The 22446-nt window shown below is 44.3% G+C and overlaps 1 protein-coding gene across 3 annotated transcripts in view; it reads right to left on the bottom strand.

The window, feature by feature from the left end:
* lrp4 (low density lipoprotein receptor-related protein 4) overlaps positions 1 to 22446 on the bottom strand; it is a 97378-nt gene that overhangs the window by 9351 nt on the left and 65581 nt on the right. For all 3 annotated transcript variants that reach the window (XM_046394945.1, XM_046394936.1, XM_046394938.1), the window contains exons 6-28: positions 21962 to 22090; positions 18278 to 18397; positions 17996 to 18121; positions 16914 to 17039; positions 16186 to 16320; positions 15228 to 15353; positions 14522 to 14752; positions 13728 to 13884; positions 12922 to 13139; positions 8448 to 8624; positions 6929 to 7054; positions 5934 to 6142; positions 5269 to 5350; positions 5050 to 5155; positions 4753 to 4954; positions 4349 to 4538; positions 3223 to 3354; positions 2529 to 2669; positions 2351 to 2437; positions 2088 to 2259; positions 1593 to 1755; positions 764 to 989; positions 44 to 347 (exon numbers count right to left, since the gene is read on the bottom strand). In XM_046394945.1, coding sequence (XP_046250901.1) covers positions 44 to 347; positions 764 to 989; positions 1593 to 1755; positions 2088 to 2259; positions 2351 to 2437; positions 2529 to 2669; positions 3223 to 3354; positions 4349 to 4538; positions 4753 to 4954; positions 5050 to 5155; positions 5269 to 5350; positions 5934 to 6142; positions 6929 to 7054; positions 8448 to 8624; positions 12922 to 13139; positions 13728 to 13884; positions 14522 to 14752; positions 15228 to 15353; positions 16186 to 16320; positions 16914 to 17039; positions 17996 to 18121; positions 18278 to 18397; positions 21962 to 22090 — 3685 coding nt within the window. The remainder of the gene's footprint in view (positions 1 to 43; positions 348 to 763; positions 990 to 1592; positions 1756 to 2087; positions 2260 to 2350; positions 2438 to 2528; positions 2670 to 3222; positions 3355 to 4348; positions 4539 to 4752; positions 4955 to 5049; positions 5156 to 5268; positions 5351 to 5933; positions 6143 to 6928; positions 7055 to 8447; positions 8625 to 12921; positions 13140 to 13727; positions 13885 to 14521; positions 14753 to 15227; positions 15354 to 16185; positions 16321 to 16913; positions 17040 to 17995; positions 18122 to 18277; positions 18398 to 21961; positions 22091 to 22446) is intronic.

Raw genomic sequence — 22446 nt, 5'->3', positions numbered from 1 at the left:
AAAAACAACAAGAGCAGTTTTGCATGTAGAATTTGCTTTGCACCTTATAACATCCAAGGTGACGTCGGTGTAGTAAAGTTTTCCGTCCACGCTGTCGTAGTCCAGCGAGATGACGTTGTGCAGCTCGGGCACCGGTACATGTACGTCGGTGTGGTCGTTGGTGTCCAGGGAGATTCTGCGCACGCTGACGCGGTTGGAGAAGACCAGGTACGTCTCCGGTGAGTCGTCACATGACCTGCCGTCTCCCTTGAGCAGGATGCCGGTGGGACAGGCGCAGGACGTACCGTTGGGGCGAGGCAGGCACAGGTGGGTGCAGCCCCCGTTCCTCCTGCCACATTTATTAAAACCTGAGGAGGACAGAGACAGAAGGATTGATGCAAAGAGATCAAGGGGCACTTCAACTGCAACAACAAGACCGACAACTGTGTGAACTGTCAGCAGATTTTTATTTCGACAAAGGTCTCTGTTTTTTGGAAAAATACAATCACTTCTCAATCACCAGGCGTACTACACATAATACAATCAACAGAAGGTAAATTCAGCCAATAAAAACAACAGCCAAATCTGAAATTCATCTGAAATAGTGACTAAATTTTCTCTAAGCTGCACTTATTTTGCTTTTTATCAATGAAATGAAACAGTTCTGTTTAATCAGCAACACTTACCACTAGGCTTTTTATTTTGGTCATTAATGCTCAGCTGGGTAAACTTATCATTGTGCTCTTATGACCTGACTGCTCAGACTTCCTGTCCTCAGACTCACCCAGTGGCTTCTCCCTGTCCACAGCCTGGATGTCCATCAGGCCTGGCAGGTTGGCTCGCACTGTGATGATGTTGGTCCCGGTGTTTTTGTCAGCTCGCTGGATGCTGCGGCTCTGCCAGTCGGTCCAGTAGATGTGGGACCCCAGCAGGGTTAAACCATATGGATGCTGGACTGGAGTCACGAGGGTGTGGCGATTCTGCCCATTCAAGTCTGATGCCTCAATACGCTGGAGAGGACCAAAGAGGCGAGAAGAATTACCACCATGACTCCATATCTGATGTCTGCTGCCTTCAGGCATTTATATTTTAGATAATTTATCCTTTGAACCTTTAAATATCTACTAATTTCTACAGACTTTCTGCAATGGCCGGGTCATATTAAGGTTATATTAGTTATATACTATATGAGTTTCTCCTCTGGAAGCCATTCACACTGTTGCACCCAATTCACATAAAAACTGACAGAAACAGCTGCGTCAAGAATGAAAGAGAGAGAAAGTCAAACTCTGGTTCTTTTCTCACCTCAGCACAACTGAGTCAGTCACTGTGCGAAGTGGAGGTGAGTTTCAGATCATCAGTTTAGTGACAGAAATCTGACTATTCTCACACCAACAACGAGTGTGTGTATGTGTGTGTGTGTGTGTGTGTGTGAGGGGGGATTTCAGAAATTCCTCTGATTCAGAGTGACTAGTGATGAGCATAGAAGCATATAAAACTGGTCCATCGACCTTACAAGTCCCTACGAACAGAGACTATAGCTTTTGTCCTGTTACAATTCATGATTCGTCAGGAGAAAATTCATGTTAGGGTCATGAGGCGTCACTACTGACCTCAGTGTGAGCGTCGGCCCACAGTAACTGAGAGCCGGCCATGTCTATGGCCAGGCCGTTGGGCCAGCCCAGGTTGTTACTGATGAGGACCACGCGGTCTGATCCATCCATCGCTGAGCGCTCCAGCTTAGCGTGCTCTCCCCAGTCTGTCCAGTATAAATAACTGGAGACGAGAGAGAGAGACAAGGACAAAGAGGTCAAAAGTCAGACAGTGTAAGGAGACCAAAAGTAAGATAAGGACAAGAAAATAAGGACATGCTGAGTCAAGTGAACAGCAGATATATAGATAGCAAAAGTTCATATCCTGTACAATCATTAGTGGTAATGATTATGAGTTCGCTTTCATGGTCAGCAACAATTAAAGGGCCATCTAACCAATAAGAGTGTTTTCCAATACGTGGAAGCACAGAGGATAACGAGTCTCTTTAGTGACTATAAAATCTGTCTCTGTGAAGGCTGAAATTAGTAAAGTAAAAAGTCATGATGCAGCCTCACCCCATCTCATGGTAGAGGGCGATGGCTCGGGGGCTGTCCAAGTTCTGCCAGACAAGAACTTTCCTCATGGAACCATCCAGGTTTGCTACCTCAATGCGATTGGTTCCCGTGTCCGTCCAGTAGATCTTCCTGCCAACAGCATCCACTGCCAGGCCGTCAGTTGTCACCAAGCCTACAGAGAGGGACAAAGAGACACCGAGACGGAGTCATGGCACTGTGACTGGGTGGAGTTTAACAGCCTTGTACATGTAAGCCAAGCTCACCTGTAGATATGATGTCTTCATGTGCTTTTCCATTGATGTTGGCTCTGCTGATTTTCTTCAGTGTGCTGTCAGACCAATAGACTTTACCTGCAGTGGGCGCCACATCCACACGTAAGGACTTCTTCATCGATTGTCATTTTAAAACAGGCATATTAAATCTTTGAGAAGACACACAAACCTTCTTTGGGGTCAACCCCTATGGCGATGGTGTTTTTCATGGAGCTATTCACGGCCAGAACCACGTCAGCGAAGTAGGGGATGTCCAAAGAAACCATCCTGATGTCCGTCCTCCGTGCAAAGATCAGGAAGCTGCTCATCCCTGCACACACACACACACACACATTGCAGCACCATCTGGTCAGAATATAAAGGGGCCATGCTTTTATCTTCCTGGCAGCAAAAGTTTCTGACATTAACCCTTGGAGCGCTATGCTCTTTTTGATCAGTTTTGCTTTTTTAAGGATTTCTTTTTAGATGAAAAACAATTTTGGCGCTGCATTTCCCATTAGACCTCTAGTAACGCAGACATTAAAAATAATGTTGGCTTGGAGGTCAGTGAGCTAAAGTAGATGTGAGGTTCACCAGAGCTTTATTTTCTTATCCTGCACATCTTCTGTCTTTTGGTTGATCGTCACCACAAAGTCATGGACTGGCTATAAGCAGCTACTGTTTACATTGCACACATGGGTGTACAGACAGCAATTAACTGGACTATGTTTGAAATCAAAGACAAAGGCAAAATTTGACCAACAAGAACAATCTTAAGTTATAAGGAGAAGATAATGTGATTATGTGAAACTGCTGTGTCATACCCTTCCATTTCAATTTCCTGGCAAAATGTTTGTGAAATTTAAACAGAAGTTGTTTTGTACCGGGTGTGCAGGTCTTCCCATCCATCTGCAGGTTGATCCCAGTTGGACAGGCACAGCTGGAGGCTTTGGGGGCAGGAGCCAGGAGGCAGAGGTGGCTGCAACCTCCATTATTCACCAAACACGGGTTATGCACTACAGACAGACACACAAACAGGCTCAGCTCACACACCGTCATATTTTCTGGGTCAGCTTGGAGGCAGGGAATGGAAAGAGAGTGGAATAAACTGGGGCAAATAAATCAGAAACACACAACTTGCAGATACAGACAGTGAAAGACCTCAGGGAACACGGGAGAGCCCCGCACATCAATGAGATCAGAGAGGTTTCAGTTTGGTATGAGTCCCTGAGGCCCTCTGCCCTCTCAGCTAGTGATCTGGGTTCAGTTTACCTGTAATCCTCCCAGTATCAGCAGAGACACAAGATCTGAGCTCCGACAGAAGGCGGCGAGAAAGCAGTGACAGGAGGAGAATTTTTTTTTCTTTGTCACAAGAGTCCAAGTCCAGTGGGACAGGTTAAACATGGTCCATAAGTATAAGGACAATAAGGACATTTCATATCTCTCTACTACAGCACACTGGGTTTGAATAAGAGCTTTAACTGAAGTGTGAGGCCCACAATCCTATATAAAAAGTTCCAAAATGCAGCAGGACATCCTAAAAATATATGTTGGACTAGGGTTGCACATGAAAAAGTGTGATTATAATTGCAATTATTTCCTGTAAGCTAAACTAAACTAAACACTATGCTAGTGATATTTAATGTGACATGTTTGTATGATTACAATCTTCTATGGAAAATAAATCTTGGCTGGTTTTTACATTTGACTGACTGTCCCCTTACTAGCTTGCACCTTAACTGCTTTAAGCTAATGCTAACAGGACAGACTGCTCAATAGCTTCAACCGCAAAACCCAGGCAAGTAACAGCAATGAGCTAAAAAAAAAATGACTGGAGATCCTGCACTGTTCTGATGTGGATGTAAACGTATTGAAATGTCCTCATCATCATTGTATCATTTTGTATCATTTCAATACGCATACCCAATGTGTTGCAGCACAGACCAAAAACTTCTTGACTGCACTGTGCATTTATGCTTCAGCTGTGTTAGTTTTTGGTCGCACACTGACCCGTCGCACGCAGTCGGTGGAACATGTGAATGTCCATGAGGTTCTCCAGATTTTCAGCCAGGGTGTGTCGACTCAAGCCGGTGAGCTTGTCAGCGCTCTGGATGCTTTTGGACTGCCAGTCTGTCCAGTACAGCTTGTCCTCATGTACAGTCAGGCCAAATGGGTGAGGGAGCTGGCTGCCAATCAAAACCTGTTTGCAAAAACAGTTGAAGAGGTCTGTTGAGATCTGTCTGCATTCCCAAATATCTGTTCACAGTGTTAATTCCTAATTAACAGACAAGCAACACAGCAAACCCCAACCAAAAGGCAAAATGCATCATATTATTCAAATTTAAGTTAAAAAATCTCTCAAAGAAATCACTGTGAAAACAAACAGGCAAATTATCATTAAAAAGGCTCCTCACCTGTCGGTCTGAACCATCAAAATTGCCATATTCAATAGTCTTCATGCCAGCGTCAGCCCAGTAAAGGCGTTTGGTCTCGTAGTCAATGGCGAGCCCATTTGGCCACGTCAGATTGGATGAGATGATGACAATACGACTGGAGGCGTCCATTCCTGCACGTTCGATTTTTGGGTTGGCCCCCCAGTCGGTCCAGTACATGAAACTGAGAAGGAAAAATAAAATGAATGAGAAAAAACGGGAGTGCCAGGCAAAGCTCAGGTTCATATGTTACTTTTTAAACCTTTCGACTTATCTCACCCTCCAATAGGATCGACAACAATATCCCTGGGCCGGTCCAGGTTCTCCCATATCAAGACAGTCCGCATGCTGCCATCGGCGTTAGAAACTTCGATACGATCCGTACCTGAGAAACCAAAGACATGACGTCTTGAAATCCAAGAACACACGTTGTCATGTACATAGTGCATCATCATAAACATAATGCTATGGGACAACATCTGACATGAGGCTGTTTACCGGCATCGGTCCAGTAAAGCTTGCTGGTTACCCAGTCAATCGCCAAACCAGCTGGGCTCTCCAGACTGGTGTCCACAACCACCTGGAAAAACAGGGACAAGAACATTTATGAATTCTCTGATCTGAGTTTCCATGCAGTCTTAGGTTACATCAACAACCGTACTCTGAGACATGCTTCGAGCCATACTTACAAATGTGTTTTTTTTATGTAGTACAAACAGACAACAAAAACAAAATGATCTGACATTGACATTAATGACTCAAGAGCGTAAACATAAACCATTACTACTTCTTGTGTAAATTATTGCTGTTTTCTCTTGTTTTTCAGATGTTTTTTTTTATTTTATTTTTCAGTTTTGTATTTATACATACGGCATTTTTTGAGTAAAAGGTCTGAATGTTGTGTTTGTGCTGTGTGTCTGTTTTTCGAGACTGTGCTGTGGAAAACAAAGCGAACTGAATCTAACAGGGAGCTGCTAAACTCTCCCACACCCACATTATCTTATACTTCTGCTGCATTTTCATGTCCACCCCAGTAGATGGCAGTATTGCATAAACTTTAATCCCGCTGTGCTCTGCTGCCGCTCCTCTCTGCTCAGATGAGGACTGATGAGAAGAGGTGGGATTTGAGCGTTCGCTTCAGTCGGACTGAAGACATCACTGACCTCCTGCCTGCTGCCGTTCCACAGCGCTCTGTTGATGGAGTCGGTGGTGACGTCCGTCCAGTAGATGTAGCCGTCTTTGGAGTCCCAGTCCAGCGCCACGGCATTGCGCACATCAGCCAGAGGGATGACATCATCGGACATGTCCTCTGTATCAAAGCTGATTCGTCGGATGTCCGTCCTTCGGGCAAAAAGCAGGAACTTGTCAAGACCTGATTAAAGACCAAAGGTCTTCTGTCAGTCTTCTAGGTTTAACAGTGGGGTCAACAGTGAACACAGCAAAACAGCACTAAGACAAACACAACTTGCATCCTTTGAAGGGCAAATCTAACCAAACGGACTAATTAATACCATGAATCATAACCCTCCTTCATACATAATAATCTGCAATGTAATAATAAAATGGAGGTGTTTTTATAACTACAGGGTGTTCAAGTTTCATGTAATTCTGTTTCAAGAGATGCAGGAGATGCAGCTTTAGTGAAGGATTCATCAAAAATTAAGTCTCCATTTTGTCTCAGCACTTCTTTTGCTGCACTAAAGTGTAGCATGTAACAATTTAACTTGTTTCTAGTCGCTGAAATTTCACTTTAAGGATGAGTGGCAATACTCTGTATGCTCAGTGTTTTTTGGCTCTGAAAAGTGGTTTTCTTCAAACTCAAAACCCACGCATTGACTGCCGGGCTGATCAGGTGGATTAAAAGCATGTAACAGGATCATCTTTTCCTGTTAGTCTTTAAGCACTGACCGTCAAGTAAGTTAAATCTTGCACTAACTGCTTAAATCCTCTGGACTAAGACCAAAGATGACAGTCAAAGGTTTAAACAATGTTCTGCTGATAATTTATTTCAGCTTATTAAAAATAACGAACATAGTTGTGGGTGTCCTGTAGCAAAAACTGAAAAGCTACATAAAAATATTTAACTGTATCTAAACTCATCAACAAATGGGTGAGTAACATCCACTCATATCAAAGTTGCACGTGTTGAGGGACTCACCGTCAGCACAGTTGTAGTGGTCCACCTTCTTGAAGCCGGTGGGACAGGCGCAGGTGTAGGTCTTGTTGCTGGGGAGACACAGGTGGCTGCAGCCTCCGTTGTTGGCGCCACAGCGGTTCCTGCCACCTACAGGAGAAACAAAGAATCACAGCTCACTGCATGACGCTTTGTGTGGTTTGAAACATTCAGAAGGAGCTGTTTTTATCGTGGGTTTGCAATCGACCATTTAACGCATAGTCACAATCTTTAATTAATATTGTGAGGAAGCTGTGGTAATGAATGATAGGAACATTTCACGAAAAACAACAGTAAAAGTCACTATATCATATATTTAATGGAAGGGAAGGTACTGTAAAGATGTTTTAAAGATGTTTAAAGATGTTTTCCTCCTCAGGACAAACATTTTTCTGACATGCTGAATCATAAAGGTGAACTCTAAGCATGTTTCCCAAAATGTCAAATTATGCCTTAAATTACACAGCAACACAGTATATTTAACATGCTTATGTGGGACTTTGTATTTCAAAAATATGATGAACTACAAATGGACTGCAGAGCTTTAGTGTTCTGTTCTTCTGAATGTCACAGTGTGAGTTTGTCTCTGATCAACTCAAACGTGAACTCACGTCTCACTGAATCTCAACCAAAACAAAACGGAGCAGTGAATGACCTCCATCTGCCAACACAGAGGCAGCTCAAAGTTCAGATTAGTGTCAGACTGTTATTATATTTTATCAGCACGATAACCAAAACTTTCTCTTGGCCAGACCTCAAGTTCAACATGGACTGTTAGCAAAGAACACAAGTCTTTGCTGTCGTGCTGACAAAACACCTCAACTGGCCAGTTCACCACAGGCTCTAACACAAGTACAACAAGCCATTCTATCATCTCTGGGTTTCCACTTCTGTGTGCAGTGAAACCTTTAAAGAAGGTTTGTGTTTGTCTGGCCTCAGAAAGCTGATTTTCTACCCTCCATTCATACTTCATTTGATGTTGCTTCCGTCTACTGCATGACAACATTTTCTGCTGCTTCAGGCTGGACACGTCAAGGTTTTCAAAGATGGCTCCATTGTTCTCACCCAGAGTTCCAACAAGCATGCACCCCAATTGCAGAAGGATTAGAAGGCATGTGGAGTGAGCAAATGACCACATGAGCCTCCAGGAATTATCACGAATAATGCCTGGAAACATCAGTTTTCTTTTGGGTTCAGCTCTACAGTAAATACTACAGTATGTTATTGTCTACTTTCCAACCAAAAAAGTGCAAACATTAAAATCTAAGGCCACTGAAACAGCAAGTATCCTTGGAAGACTTTGACCGGCGCTCATAACTAACACATCAAATCACTTACGAGTATGTTGATAACAGGAACACAGCCTTTGGTAAAACCGAACAGCGTGTTCTGCTGGGAAACACCTTAGACTTCATGTAGGTCGTACCCCACAGGGGCACAATGGCAGCTTTTCACTCAGAACTTTAAATGTAAAAGCCAGCCTCCGACATGGCTGTGTACTGACCTGCAGGCTGCCTCTGGGGGTGCAGGGTGTGGATGTCCATGGGAAAGTGCAGCTTGTTGCGAATAATCTCCTGGTTCTTGCCGGTGAATTTATTGGCACTGTTGATGCTCTTAGTGTGCCAGTCAGTCCAGTACAGGCTGTCCTCAAACACGGTGATGGCAAACGGGTGTGGCAGGCCTACAGAGAGACAGTCAGAGATTTCAGTGTGCATGACAGAAGCAACAGCGTGTTTTCGTGAAAGCGTGAGCTGCTCTCTAGAAGAAAGCAATGATCAAAGTCAACACAGCTGCACTAAATTTAACACCTATATAATGAGCAAAATATAATCATTGTGTTAAGTTCACATGGGCCTTTAAATCCAAATGTAAAAAGATGGAAAGATCAAATGTTGCATTTGGCTTGTTCCACCAACACTCTCCAAACATCCTCCCATTCAGCGCTGTGGGTTTGGCTGATGTCATATTGTCCCCATTTAGAGCTGCTTTCAATTACTCTGCCTCTGATGGGCCTGTAGCTGGTTTTAGTTGTGGTCAGAGCGGCCCAAAGCAGAGACGCTCCATTGGTTTCCTTAAGTAATGTGACTTTCCCATCCAGAATTTGAAAGCAAGATCGAGAACAGCCCTTAAACCAGGTCAGCGTGACACTGGACAGGACAGGTATGGTCAATTCTCGGTTTATTCAGCAGTGAAGTTTTACTTCTGTTGTAGATCTGAATCATTTGAACAGGAGATTTTAATCCAAACAACAGAAACATTCCTAGTTTTTCCTCACTTTTAAGGTTCGTGTACAGTTTGTGTGCTCGAATCCAAAAACAAATTTAGTTAGAAATTTAGATTTATTGGGAGAATTTTATTGTCCGCTGTGTTCATAAACGCTTTTCAAAAGGTTTGTTTCTTAAGCTTAAAAGTTGCTTCAAACATACTTCAAACCAGTGACAAGACACACAGAAGACACAAGCACAAGAAAACTTTGAGTCAAACAACCGTTTGCTGCTCCATCTTTGGCACTTAATAATGTGCTCATGTGAGAGCCTGTCTCTTATATCAAGAAGCACCCTGTGAGAAGTTTCAGAACATTTAAAAAGTTGGCTCCATCAGAAATTTTGGGCTTTGAGTGTGCGACTACATTTTTCTTTGTACAAATTGTTGACTTATGCCGAAAATTGTAAGTTTCGGTGTTCACAGCCCATATCGGTGGAACCCTGGCCTAAACACTAACATGTGTAACAGGGAACTCCTTGCTGATTTCTCTCCACTGGGAACATCTGTTCAGGGTGACTCCTACACACTCGTCCAAATTAAGGTTCCCTAACTCTCTCCGGCGTAATCCTCCTCAGCTGAAGTAGCTGCACAACCAGCTGGAAGAGAGTGCCAAATGGATGGAAAAAGTGATTTCTGCTGCGGCACGGAGCAGCGGTGGTGGTGGTGGGGCGAGCATGCTGGCACAGGGCTTTTAAAAACAGCGCTGCTCATTTAATGACAGTGTTTTACAACACAGCATAAATGTCAAGTGGTAAATGGCTAAAAGTGGAGAGAGACCAGAATGATAATGAGCCACAAGGATCAGAGTAAGTGTGTGTGCGTTTGCTTTAGCGTGAGCTCAATAATACAAAAGTTTTTGTATTTTAATTTATGCATATGTTTTATGAGCAACAATCTGTGTTTTCAATATTTCGAGTGAGTACACATACTTCAGAGTAGATGAACAGAGAACTTCGTTTACTTCAGTTCGCCTCCAGAAACGTTTCGTAACAGTCTTTGTTAAATTAGAAGCGGATTGCTTCTTGTTGGAGCTGTATCAATACCAGCATGTGCTGACTGATAAGTAACAAGAAACAGCAGTAAAGCAATGTCAAAGATATGTCACCGGTTTGTTTTTTCCAACTGTTAAATGTTCTGCTTGGTGCAAATGTTGCTCTCTATGTTGGTCTCTTCTTGCAACATGGATGTCCCAGAGAGTCACTTTGCTTACTACCAACAGTCCACAAATGTTGTGTTGTGATTTTCTCCTCTTTTGAATACAAGCAGCCATGTCAGAACTGTGCCTAAATCAATCAGTTACTGCCAAAAAAAAGTTTGATTTTCTTCACTCAAAAATCGGTCAAGAGAACTGAAAACAATAAGACCACATGAGTGCATTTTTTCCCGCCTCCTCACTCAAGGGTCCAGGTGTGTGTGAGGTGATACTGGCTGGATGTGTGTGTTTTCTGATCTTATCTTAACATGAGGGAGACAACAGTGCACCCTCTTCCCTCCTCTTAGTCACGGACTGCGACGAGGCGCCTGCTTTCGATACGGTCACCTTCCCTCCTTGTCTGCGCACACCCCCTCCTGCTCCTTTTTTCCAGGACAGCTGGAGGAGCAGCTGCAGGCCGACAGGGCATCAAACGTCCCGCCCAGCCTTCACAGCAATGTACCCTTTAGACTACATGTGGCACCTCCCGGTCCTTTCACGCCTCGGCTGAATCTGTCACACCCTCCATGGACAGGTCATCAGCTGCACATCGCCGCGAGCTGGACGCAACACTGCTCGACTTTAAGTGTGACGGACTGCAATATCGGGAAGGTTTTTCTTACCTTTCTTCTGAGATAACAGCCTTTTATGATGTTCACAAAACGACAATAATGACAATTAAAAAGACGAGTGAACAAACTGCAGTGAAAATAAAAATCTTGCATTAATGTTTGTGGAAGACAGATACTCACAAACCGCTTCACTGTCTGATAGAACGTTCACTGTGATGTGCCAACACCACAGCAGCTGTTTTCATGACCCCAGTGCACAGGACACTTAGCACAGTACCTGGCAATACCTTTGTACCTTCTTTGAATTTGAGACAACAATAGTACACAGCATTTGCTCTCAGGCGTTTGTGCTTTTATATCATGCACACACACACACACACACACACACACACACACACACACACACACACACACACACACACACACAGCCCCTTCTCTTCCTGTCCCCTACCACCAGCTGCACAGGTGTGCAGCCTGGATAGCAGCCTTATCCATAACACCCATCTACTGTCCAGCTCGTGTGACAGAGGAGCTGGCACACATCCAGCTAGCTCACACGCACACGCGCACACACACACACACACACACACACACACACACACACACACACACACAGTGAGAGAGAGAAAAAATATAGGTGTAGGGAGACAGACACTCGTTAACATTCCTGGACACAGCAGCTCAGAATGTAACCAGGCACACTCTCTCACTCTCTCACTCACTTACACACACACACACACACACACACACGTCCCATTTGTCCTGTGTGTTGTCTGAGCAAACAGAGACCATGGAGGAAGGACAGGGCCAATTACAGCCTTTTATCCTGAGAGCACACATCATTAAGGAGAGCTCACAGGGCTGATGGCACACACACACACACATGCACACACACACCCTCATCACACATTTCTCCTGCTCTTCTCTCTTTTCACACTCTGAAACACTCTTGTTCATCACTGACATGCTGCCACACTTCATCGAAAGAAAAAAAATCTTTTTCTTAAGTAACTGGAAGCCGCTCTGTCAGCTCAAACTTGTGCACAGTTTATGAATCCAAAATATACACTTCACATGGTCTTTTTGTGACTGCTGTAAACTTCTTGACCTCAAAATCACCCGTTTATGATTTGAAATATATGTTACATCTGTTAGCTTCACAGCCAACTGCATTAATTTGAAAAGCTGGAATAAACGAGTGCGGCCAACCTGCCTCGAAGTGTTTCGGTCTCTGTTCAGCTTCTGGCCAACACGACAACCTGGTCTGTTGCCGTTGTGCTGCTTTAACAGCCCAGTCCCAGGTCAGAGTGTGTGTGTGACTGATCAGTGTACTGCCTGTTTATGTCTGTAAATGTAAATCCCCTCTTTTAGTGCCGAGCTCAGGCTACACTGCAGGAACCAACAAAGTAAGCACGGAAACACACACACACACAGCTTTATGTTGTAATTTATAGCCTTCAGTGTGTGTGTGTGTGTGTGTGTGTGTGTATCTGTGTGCATTTCAGCTGTAGGCACTCGTCAATGGAAATATGGCATAAATTAGTTCCATGTGGTGTTATGAAGTAGCGTCAGCAAGACACATCTATCCCCTTGTGTGTGTTTCTTTGTGTGTGTGTGTGGTAATTAATTAGAAAGTGAACTCCAGCCAGACTTCTGTACACCACATCTCTTCTGCTCACTCGGAGCTTTTAGTGAAAACAAAAAAACATCAGCAACATCTGAGGCTCTTGGTTAAATGACAAGACTTCATGTTTCAGGTTCACAAGGTCACATCATATATTTATCTTAAACAAAGGATTTTAAGACCATCTCTGCAGTACAACTCAGTCGGCCATGAGGCTTTTATTGTGAAGCAGCTGCAGTTTCCTATAACCTTTTGGTGCAATTTTTGAACTGGTTCATGATATCTGACCCAAGTCACAGAAGGCAGACAACAGTTGGTGCCTTACCGTGGCTGATGACAGCCTTGCGGTTGCGTCCATCCAGGTCAGCCCTCTCGATGACATGGTGCTTGGCGTCCACCCAGTACATGCGGCGGCCAGCGTAGTCGATGGTGAGGCCGTTGGGCCAGAACAGGTGCGTGTCTGCGATCACCCGCCGGTTAGAGCCGTCCATGTTGGCGTACTCGATGCGAGGTGTGTTGCCCCAGTCTGTCCAGTAGATCTTCCTGGGGAGGAAAGTGAACCAGTCATTGTTAGTTAACTTGTTTACACCTGCTGGAGCAAAGCTGTTTGAGCAGGAAAAGCTCATCCTCATGCTGTCCATGAAAGTCAGGAGGCAAACAGATTGCTGTCAGGATTCAAGACACACCAGATGCCTGATAAAACAAAGAGTCTCCTCTGTCCTCGACATTCATGTCCTCCTCATCCTCACTCATCTGTTCTGACCGAGCTACTTTTCTTTTTTTTTGATATTTTTCAATTATCCCATGCAAATGAGCTACCTAATAAGCTGAATGAGTTTTCTAGCTTAAAATCTCTCTGGGGCTTCATCCAAAACTCTCTCCTGCCACTGCGGCATATGAAACCTGTGATGAAAACACACTTATCCGCTGCCCCTTTCATGAATTACTTGTTCCACACAGATGCTCGCCCGTGGGCACTGCTGTGCTGCCAAACTTTAATCCCTGCTCTGCTGCTACACTACAACTGGGACACATCCAGAGGGGATATGTATACTTGAGTGTGTGTAAATCTGAAACCATCTGCAGTGGATTATACACTTTGTGTGTGTGTGTGTGTGTGTGGACTCATACCCCTCTATTGGGTGTAGGGCGATGGCTCTGGGTTTCTCCATGTTCTGCCACAGCAGCACCTTGCGATGCGTCCCGTCCAGGTTGGCCACTTCGATACGGGACGTCCCTGAGTCTGTCCAGTACAGCTTGTCATGAATCCAGTCTATGGCCAGTCCCCCTAAAGGAGAGACAAACCATTTCAAATCTGAATATGAATCAGTTTTATAGTAAACTGTGTCATACAGTGTTTATAATCATGTTTTGATTTCTCATGTTTTTCTGCCCATTGTTTGTTTGTAGAAGACACTTACATTTTTCTTATGTTCTAGTTTTGGAAAATACAGTATTTGCTTTCTTGCCAAAAGCTAGGTGAGAATATAATACCACTCCAATGTTCAAATATGTATTTACATCCGGGACAACTTTTGCATAGCTTAGCCTGAAGAGGGGAAATACTCTCACCACAGGAAACAAAGTCGGCTACAAGCATCTCTAAAGCTAACTAATTAAAATGTTTTTAGATTTATGTTCATGTGATGCTTAAACACCAGAAATCTCTTGAAAAGCAAGGAAAGAAAAGAGGGATAAAATGTAAAACAAATATCAACAGGGACTCTGTTACTGAAAGTAAGAAGGTGAAACAGACAAAAAGCAAGAAAAACTGAGGCTGAGAAAGTGAGAAAATTTGAGACAAAAAGCAAAAGAAAGAAAGAAAATAAGACAAGTAAGAGATAAAGCAGAAGAGTAAAACCAAAATGATAAATGAGCCTGTTGTCCTACATCTGAACCTGCATCCTACTGGCTGCCATACCCACCTGGGCTCTCCAGACCGGTGGAGACGACCTCCTCCACGTTGGAGCCGTTGAGGTTGGCCTTCATGATACGGTCCAGCGTCACGTCCGACCAGAAGACCAGCTCGCGGCTGTGGTGGAAGTCCAAGGCGATGGCGTTCTCCAGGTTGTTGAGCAGCAGCGTATACTCGGAGCGATGCGGCAAAACCTGACGGATGTCGATACGGTTGGCGAACAGCAGAACCGGCTCTGGACCTGAACGAGCATGGGAACGGAGATGATGTGAGTTAAAGCGGAAAGGAAAACAACAAGAGTCCAAACGTGAAGCGATGGTTGAACAGTAACAAAAGCAGAAAGAGACAAGAGAGTCTGAGTTAGGAACGGTGGTCGCTTTTAATAACAGCGACCATTAATCTCACTGGAACAGAAGGTCTGGGTCCTGGCAGCTGTCTGACAGACAGTCCTGACCTGGGTTTAACTCTGGTCTCTAGCAGATTGATGGACTGCTGTACCATGCCTGCACTCCACCTTCACTACACAACTAAATCTAGTCCAGACCCTTTGAATGAGCTAACTACATCTGAGTCCAAGACCCCAGGGCAGAGGAATGGATACAGTTACTGCTGAAGCAAATATAAACACTAGGCAACCGTGTTTTTATTGGAGGTCAAATCCCGGAGACACTTTGCGGTCACATGTCAAGGTTGAAATACAGTACAGTGGTTTTTACCCAGAGCTTTGCAGCTGCGCTTGTCAGGTCGGAGCTCGTAGCCCTGCACGCACCAGCACTGGAACCCCCCCTCCGTGTTGGTACAGCCCTGGCTGCAGTAGCCTTCTTCAGCACACTCATCCACATCTGGAATGGACCACAGAGGCAGAAGACAAGAGGGGACGGGACAGAAAGATGCTGGTGTCAAACTCCCATTGTGTTAACAATGAATTCAAAACACATTGCAGCGGCCTGCAAGGTGAAAAACTCATTCATACTTTTGGGAAATATCCACATCCAACTTCTTGTTGCATCCCTTAAATTTTAAATTTACTTAAACTTTCCATGAAGTTCCACGGAAATGTATTCATGCTTTTGGAAAATATCTTGCTGACATAGAGACAAAGTGACAAAGAGGAGTGAACACATAAACTCTGTGAGGCACAGCTTTGAACACTGATTCTTTGGTTCTGTTTACAAAGTTAAAGATAGTATCAGCTTGATAGAGGATATATTTTTATTTCTTTATATACTTCCTTATTTTAACCCATTCCTTAGCAATATTTTTTGCACCAAACACTCCCTGCTTAATGTTTTTTTTTTTTCTGATTCTTAAATCAGTGTTAGATTTAGGTTTGACTCCTAGGTTAGGTTTAGTTCTCCCCAACATCCAATCTAAACTCAGTAACTAAATTACATGATTCATTATCTTCTTTATTTATTACATTCATATGTTATGTATCAATACACAAAAGCCATGAACACGTAATCTCCCAAGTGGCACGAACGAGGAACGAGTAATGGCATATTTAGGAAGTCAGTGAAGCTATCACATGTTGTAGCATTTGACCAATCGTCTGCAAATGTCATGAATATTAACACCATCTGCCTGCTCACTCACTTTTAGTGCAGTGTCATGTCAGACTGTGATGTCTTCTCACACACACACACACACACACACACACACACACTGCAGTACCCTGGCAGGCTTTGCCATCATCCATCAGTCGGTATCCAGTGTGACAGGTGCACTGGACCAGTCCTCTGACCATCTGACACTTCTGGGAGCAGCCTCCGTTATTCTGGTTACAGTTGCCCTCACTGGAGCGCGGACCTGTGCAGCGCAGAACATTACGGGAACATACACACAGCACATTGATTCAATAGGAATACAACCGCACACTGTAAAAACTATCTGACTTCTCCATTGATGAGCCCTGAAATGTCTCAGGCCCACGAGGAGAGAAGTCAGTCTGGTCCAGGCCAGGAAATCCCAAACACAACCCAGACCGTCATTAGTAGCAGTATGAACGCTCTTGATCACACTGGGTGATCACACTGACCTGCAGCTGCCAGGCCTCCCTTGTAAAGTAAGTTTGGAACAATGCAGTAATAACACTGATTACATTTGACAACGTAAGCAGATTGTAACACATTAAAGCTTACATAAGAGGCTTTGCTTCTTTAGCTCACGTCAAGTTGTCAAATATGGAGTTAAACTTAACTTGATAACCAAAAGACATTCAGCGACTAAATTCATTATGTTTAAGGCTCAGGTCAGTCTTAATGACTCCGTGATGGCAGCCAGCAGCTTTAAAGAAACTGTCATGTCAGATTCTGTGTGTTTTCATGAAAAAACAAGGCTGAATTTTCAGACTAAACGTTCAGTCTTCACACTGCAGTACACGTGCTGATGCAACAACTCACGGCAGTCATGGTGCGGGTGTTCGTCCGTCCCGTCTCCGCAGTCGTTGACCTCGTTACACACCTTCCTCTGACCGATGCAGCGTCCATTCCCACACTGGAACTGATCATGGGCACATGGAGGACTCTCTGTGCAGAGACACGAGATCTGTCAACTTCCTGTAGTACACTTACGTAGTTTACTGATTTATGATTTTATACCTTAAATATCTCCGGTTACATCAGACAGTGTGGACAGTAGCCATATTAAACTGAACAGGACTACTTTGATGTGTTCAGCATTTAATTCTCTGGATAAGTTAAAATAATTCCTGTCTGCTTACTTCATCCAGTTCTCAATTTGTTACAGTTGTGCTACACTGCAACATGAATGCCGACTTTACCCTCCAGAGGATAATTCAGACAACCGCAAGAACTGATCCAAAATCAAGTCCGAACCAACTGTATTCACACTCTCTGTCTCTGATAGTAACAACAACCCTTGTGTCTCCCAGTCTGCCTTTCACTTACCTAACTGCTGCAGCTTATACATGACACACAACGGTTAATTTAAGTGTTTTATTTTGGATTTTCCAGCAACCCTTCCAACCACCATAATCTGTCAGTACATGCAACTGTTCATGCAACTGATAATGAGTTTATTTGAAAGACTCCCAAAATATCTGGCTGAACTAAAGGAAAAACTACAATTAATCCAATGGAGATTTTAATTTTATGCAAATATGCAGTCAAAAAAATTGACATTAAATCATGGTTTTAAGCTTATAGGCAGACAGTATGGATCTTCTTCTTTTCTCTGCTGTCTGCTCTTTGTCCATTTCTATCTCAATGTGTAGCCCATTTTCTGGTTTGTCCACAGCTTGTTTTTTCCACCAGCCAAGGAACTGCCAAACAGATCAGTTTATTGTCTGAAAGCAAGCGCTTCTCAACAGGCAAAAAAAAAAGAAAAAGAAAAAAGAGAGAAAGTGAGTCTGCCGGTACAAGGTGGTGGTGGGAGGGGTCTGTTCTGAGCTGTTGTCATGACTACAGTTGAAGCCTGTGTTATATTTAGCTTCTGAAAACAAGACAACAACCACCCATCTTACCAGTTTTCTCACAGCCGTCTTCATCACTGTGGTCAGAGCAGTCATCCTCGCCATCGCATCTCCATGACAAACGGACGCAGCGTCCTGTTCCACAGCGGAACTGGTCAGCCGTGCACATGGACGTGGCTGCAGGGGAACGCGCACACACACACACACAATCAATCACGAGCAAGAAGCCAGATAAAACGCTTCGACACGTAAATAAGGACTAAACAACAACAACCCTGTAGGGAGCACTGTAACAAGATCTGATCAGTAGTCATGACGAACGCAGCTACTCACTGCAGTTCTTCTCGTCTGACTGATCGTCACAGTCGACTTCGCCGTCGCACCTCCAGCCAGCGTTGATGCACATCCCGCTGCTGCACATGAATTCGACTGATCTGCAAGGCTGGTGGGAAGCTACACACACGCACGCAAACACACACACACACACACACACAAAATGACATCAGAAATATGACAACCACAGCACCAGTCAGTTCATCAGTGCATTTCAACATGGAGCTCGAGACTTTCAAATTACTTTGTGGTCCTACAAAATATTTTTCTGTTTCTCTTTACTGTCATGTAAAAACATCAATATTCTCTGGTTTCTGCTTCTAAAATGTGATCATTCTGGTCTTCTGCTTTACATTACTGTAAATGTAGTATTTTTCAGACAGTCATTTTCTTCATTATTGTCAGACTTTTGTAGGCTAAACAATAAATTAATTAGCCTGAAAAATAATGAAGAGATTAATTAATGATGACAATCATTGGTTGCAGCCCTGTTGGTAGTTAATTACATTCTTGCAAACTGAAATAGTAGATCCGTATTTCTTAATAGAGTCTCTGATCTAAGGGCTTTGCACACACAGCAGTGGAAGTGGAAGTCCTGGTAACCAAGATTCTAAAAAGTAGGCTGTGAAAAAAATAATACGCAGTCTGGCTGGGTCAGACGGTATCTTGTTGAATCCGTCTATCAACACGTGTAATACCTGAGTGGATCCAAGCGGCTCAGTTCTGATGTCCTGTAAACATCACAGGTGAAAACATGTTTTCTAAGAAAACAAAGGCTTGTGTTGCTGCTCTTACAGGCTGCAGCTGCTTGTGAACTGGTGAAACGTTGAGCTGCTACCCACGGGGTGCGTTCTCCAGCACCTTGTTTCAGTTTAGGTCCAAACTTTGGATCCATAAAGTCTTTCAATGCAAGACTGGAAGCTTTATTGTCCTGTGCACAGGTAACTGGTAAACACGCTATCATGATATTCTTAGCCTCCTGCTCCCTCTGAACGCTGTCCATAAAAATCACTTAAAAAGTTCAAACGAGAGAAGAAATGTAACCGATGTGTCAGCTCCTCAGAAACATTAATTCTTTCTGTTTATTGTAGCTGCTTGTTGATTCTCTCTGACTGCAGATCATAGCTGTCCCACCTTTAATTCTCCCACCACATCTCTACATGTGATCAGATCAAAGTGAAGCTCGAACTGGCAGCAGATGAGGATGGAGGTGGACGAGTAGATTAAAGCTGAATCAAACATAAGCACCTTAAATCCTGAGTGTGTGTGTGTGTGTGTGTTTCTCTGACGCGTTTCCTCCTGACAGCACGAGTCGGCTCCCATCAAAGCTACAGTGGGCGTTGAGGAGATGAGGGAGGAACAAAAATGACGAGCGAGGGAACGCAGGGGAAGAAAGGCAAAAAAAGCAGAGAAATGTTGCAGAACTTCAAGCATCCCCGTGCAGGCTTATCAGCTGGGCAAGAGAAGAGAGAGATGATGAAAACAGCAGGTGGTTCTCCCGCAGAGAGAGGGAGGCAGGGAGACTTGCAGGCCATGAGAATCAGCGTGGGACACCGACGAACACACCGACGCCCACACACACTCAGATGATTCATCCACCCTTTATCTCTCTCCTTGTCTCGCTCTCTCTCTCTCTTTCTCTTAGACACACACACACACACACACAAACATACCAACTATGCCACTATGCCCTTTCATCTGCTCAGCTATGCAGCCAAAAGCAGTACCAGTGTTTGCAAGTGGCAACAAGGCATGCAAGTGTGAGTGTTTTTGGAAGTGTGTGTGTGTGTGTGTGTGCACATTTATATGAGGGAGCGAGGGAGCAAGGGAGAGAGAGAGAGAGAAAGAGTGAGAAAGAGTGAGGGAGAGCGAGAGAGAGAGAGAGAGAGACAGAGGCTTCTTCTCTAACAAAGCGCCCTTCATGTGTCTGGAGAGTCGATGCCAAGGAATGCCGTCTGAGGATGGGCTGTGTTACGCCTCTGAGGAATGTCTCCTCTGTGTGTGTGTGTGTGTGTGTGTGTGTGTGTGCCCACTAATGATCTGTGTGTTTCAGAAAGACAAAGTTGTTTTCGGAGTTTCAAAACACATCATGATGAAATGAAATTCACTACAATCTCAGCCACCAAAAAAAGTAAATAAACCAACGCTTTCATTCTGAACGAACGTTGGTTAAAAGCAGGATACTATAAAAATTAATGACAAAAAATAAATGGGCAGTTTAAGTGAACAGGACTTACGTGTGTGTGAGAGTGTATGTGTGTGTGTGTGTTCTGCAGTTCCTGGTTAATTTGGATCTGATATGTGCTGCAGTGTTTTCACGGTTGTTCGAAGTATGCGATCTCTCGTCTCTTTTCTCTACTTTTTTTTTTTTAAAGCTTTGATGCCAGCTCAGCTCTCCAAAAAAACAGAAAAAGTTTAACACCTCAGAAGCGAGGCAGCAATTAAAAAACCAGCATGTGGGAGGAGACGAGAGAGAAAGGGAGAGCGGCTCAGTCGGCTAACATGACCAAACGATGTTACAAAACCTTGAAGCGGTTCCTATCACGCTGCAGATAAACACATCAAAGGGAGAAAGCACAGTGCACGAGTGTGTCTGCGTGTGAGCGTGTGTGAAGGAGAGAGACAGAAATGTGTGGTGGGCGCTTACAGACGACGAGCAAATGAAACGAACATGTGCGAAATCAGAGACGAGAGAGCGAGGAGGGAGATTCTGAGAGATTTGTCAGCAGCAGGCAGCGTCTCCGGAGAGAGGAGAGTGAAACATGATAGTCAGTGTTAATCAGGACCACGGCTTCTCTGCGTGTGTGTTGGTGTGTGTGCCTGTGAGCTACAGCGACAGAAAAGATTTAACTGAGCGTTTTCCAGTTCTGACAGATGCTGTGGAGCAACAGCCTGCAATACGGCAGCTGTTCCTGAGCCCAGCCTGACGTCGACTGACTGTTCAAACGTGAAGTCGACACTAAACATTATGATGAAACAAAGTTTGACAGCACACTTGTGTTCTTGTACACTTGGACATTAGGCACACAGCACATTTTGGAGCATTGGCTGTTGCCGGCATGCAAATTATTAATGCCTAAACTTAGGCTTCGTGCTCTGATCGTCCTATAAAGTACATTAAACTCCAGTTGAACTGGTGTAGGAAGCTGTAGGACATGAGGACGACTCGCTGTTTTGGGACACGTGCAGTATTGCCACAGGGGTGCACTCAGGGAGGGAATGAAGCAGAGAAGAAGAAGAAAGGATAGAGGCAGGACAGCGAGAGAGAGAATAAATTCATGGAGCAGCACAACAGAGGTCTGCTCTCCAAGAGGAGCTTCATCTCGTGTGTTCATCTGTGCATGTGTGTGTGAACAGATAACGGCAGCTCGCTGTGAGCGTTACATCAGGAGGACAGGCTGGATCAGTCGCCCCGTCGTAACAATGAGATTTGTTTTCTTCCTGGACTTTCACCAAGGTTGCGTTTCAGAGCTCCAAAGTTCTGCCCAGAGTTAGTTTAAAGTTGTAGTCTGCATTTAGGATTAAGACTGACAAAGTTTAAGGTTTTGTACAAGCTAATGGAAAAATCTGAGCTGAACTGATATATCGGCCACAGCAGTGGACAAACGAACACCTGGACCCAGTGTTGGGTCTGCTGGACCCAGTGTTGGAACAGTGCTTGTGTGTGAGTGATGGAGGGCTTACAGCAGTCCGACTCATCCGACCAGTCTCCACAGTCGTCGTCTCCGTCACAGTGGTAGATGTCCAGGATACAGCGGCCATATGCACACTGGAACTCCTCCACGCTGCAGGTGGCTGCCATCACATCTGAGGCTGCACAGACACACACACAGAGACGTGTTAAACAGATGCTGGAAAACATGGTGCAGCGGCTGCCTGTCTGGGGCTCTTTGAAGCTCCAAGTCTTCTCTGCTGAGTCTGACAGAAACTACACAGGAAATGAAGACGAAGCTCAGCTCTCTGCTAAAACAATGAAGATGCTTACAAGCTTCGCGACAAACTGGTTAGCATATGACCCAAGTTTAGATGCAGCAGGTCAGTAACCAGATTTCTGCACATCTTAAGGGTCATAGTTTTGGATGAGGACGTACAGACAGTTTGTCCTTTTTGAATTTGAAGCCTTTGTGATAGAAACCCTTTGAAAATAAACAAATAAATCATCCAGAATC

Source organism: Scatophagus argus, chromosome 1 (assembly GCF_020382885.2).
Source record: "Scatophagus argus isolate fScaArg1 chromosome 1, fScaArg1.pri, whole genome shotgun sequence".
NCBI lineage: Eukaryota > Metazoa > Chordata > Actinopteri > Scatophagidae > Scatophagus > Scatophagus argus.
The sequence above is the reverse complement of the archived record's forward strand: the minus strand, read 5'-3'. Positions and strand labels throughout refer to the sequence as shown.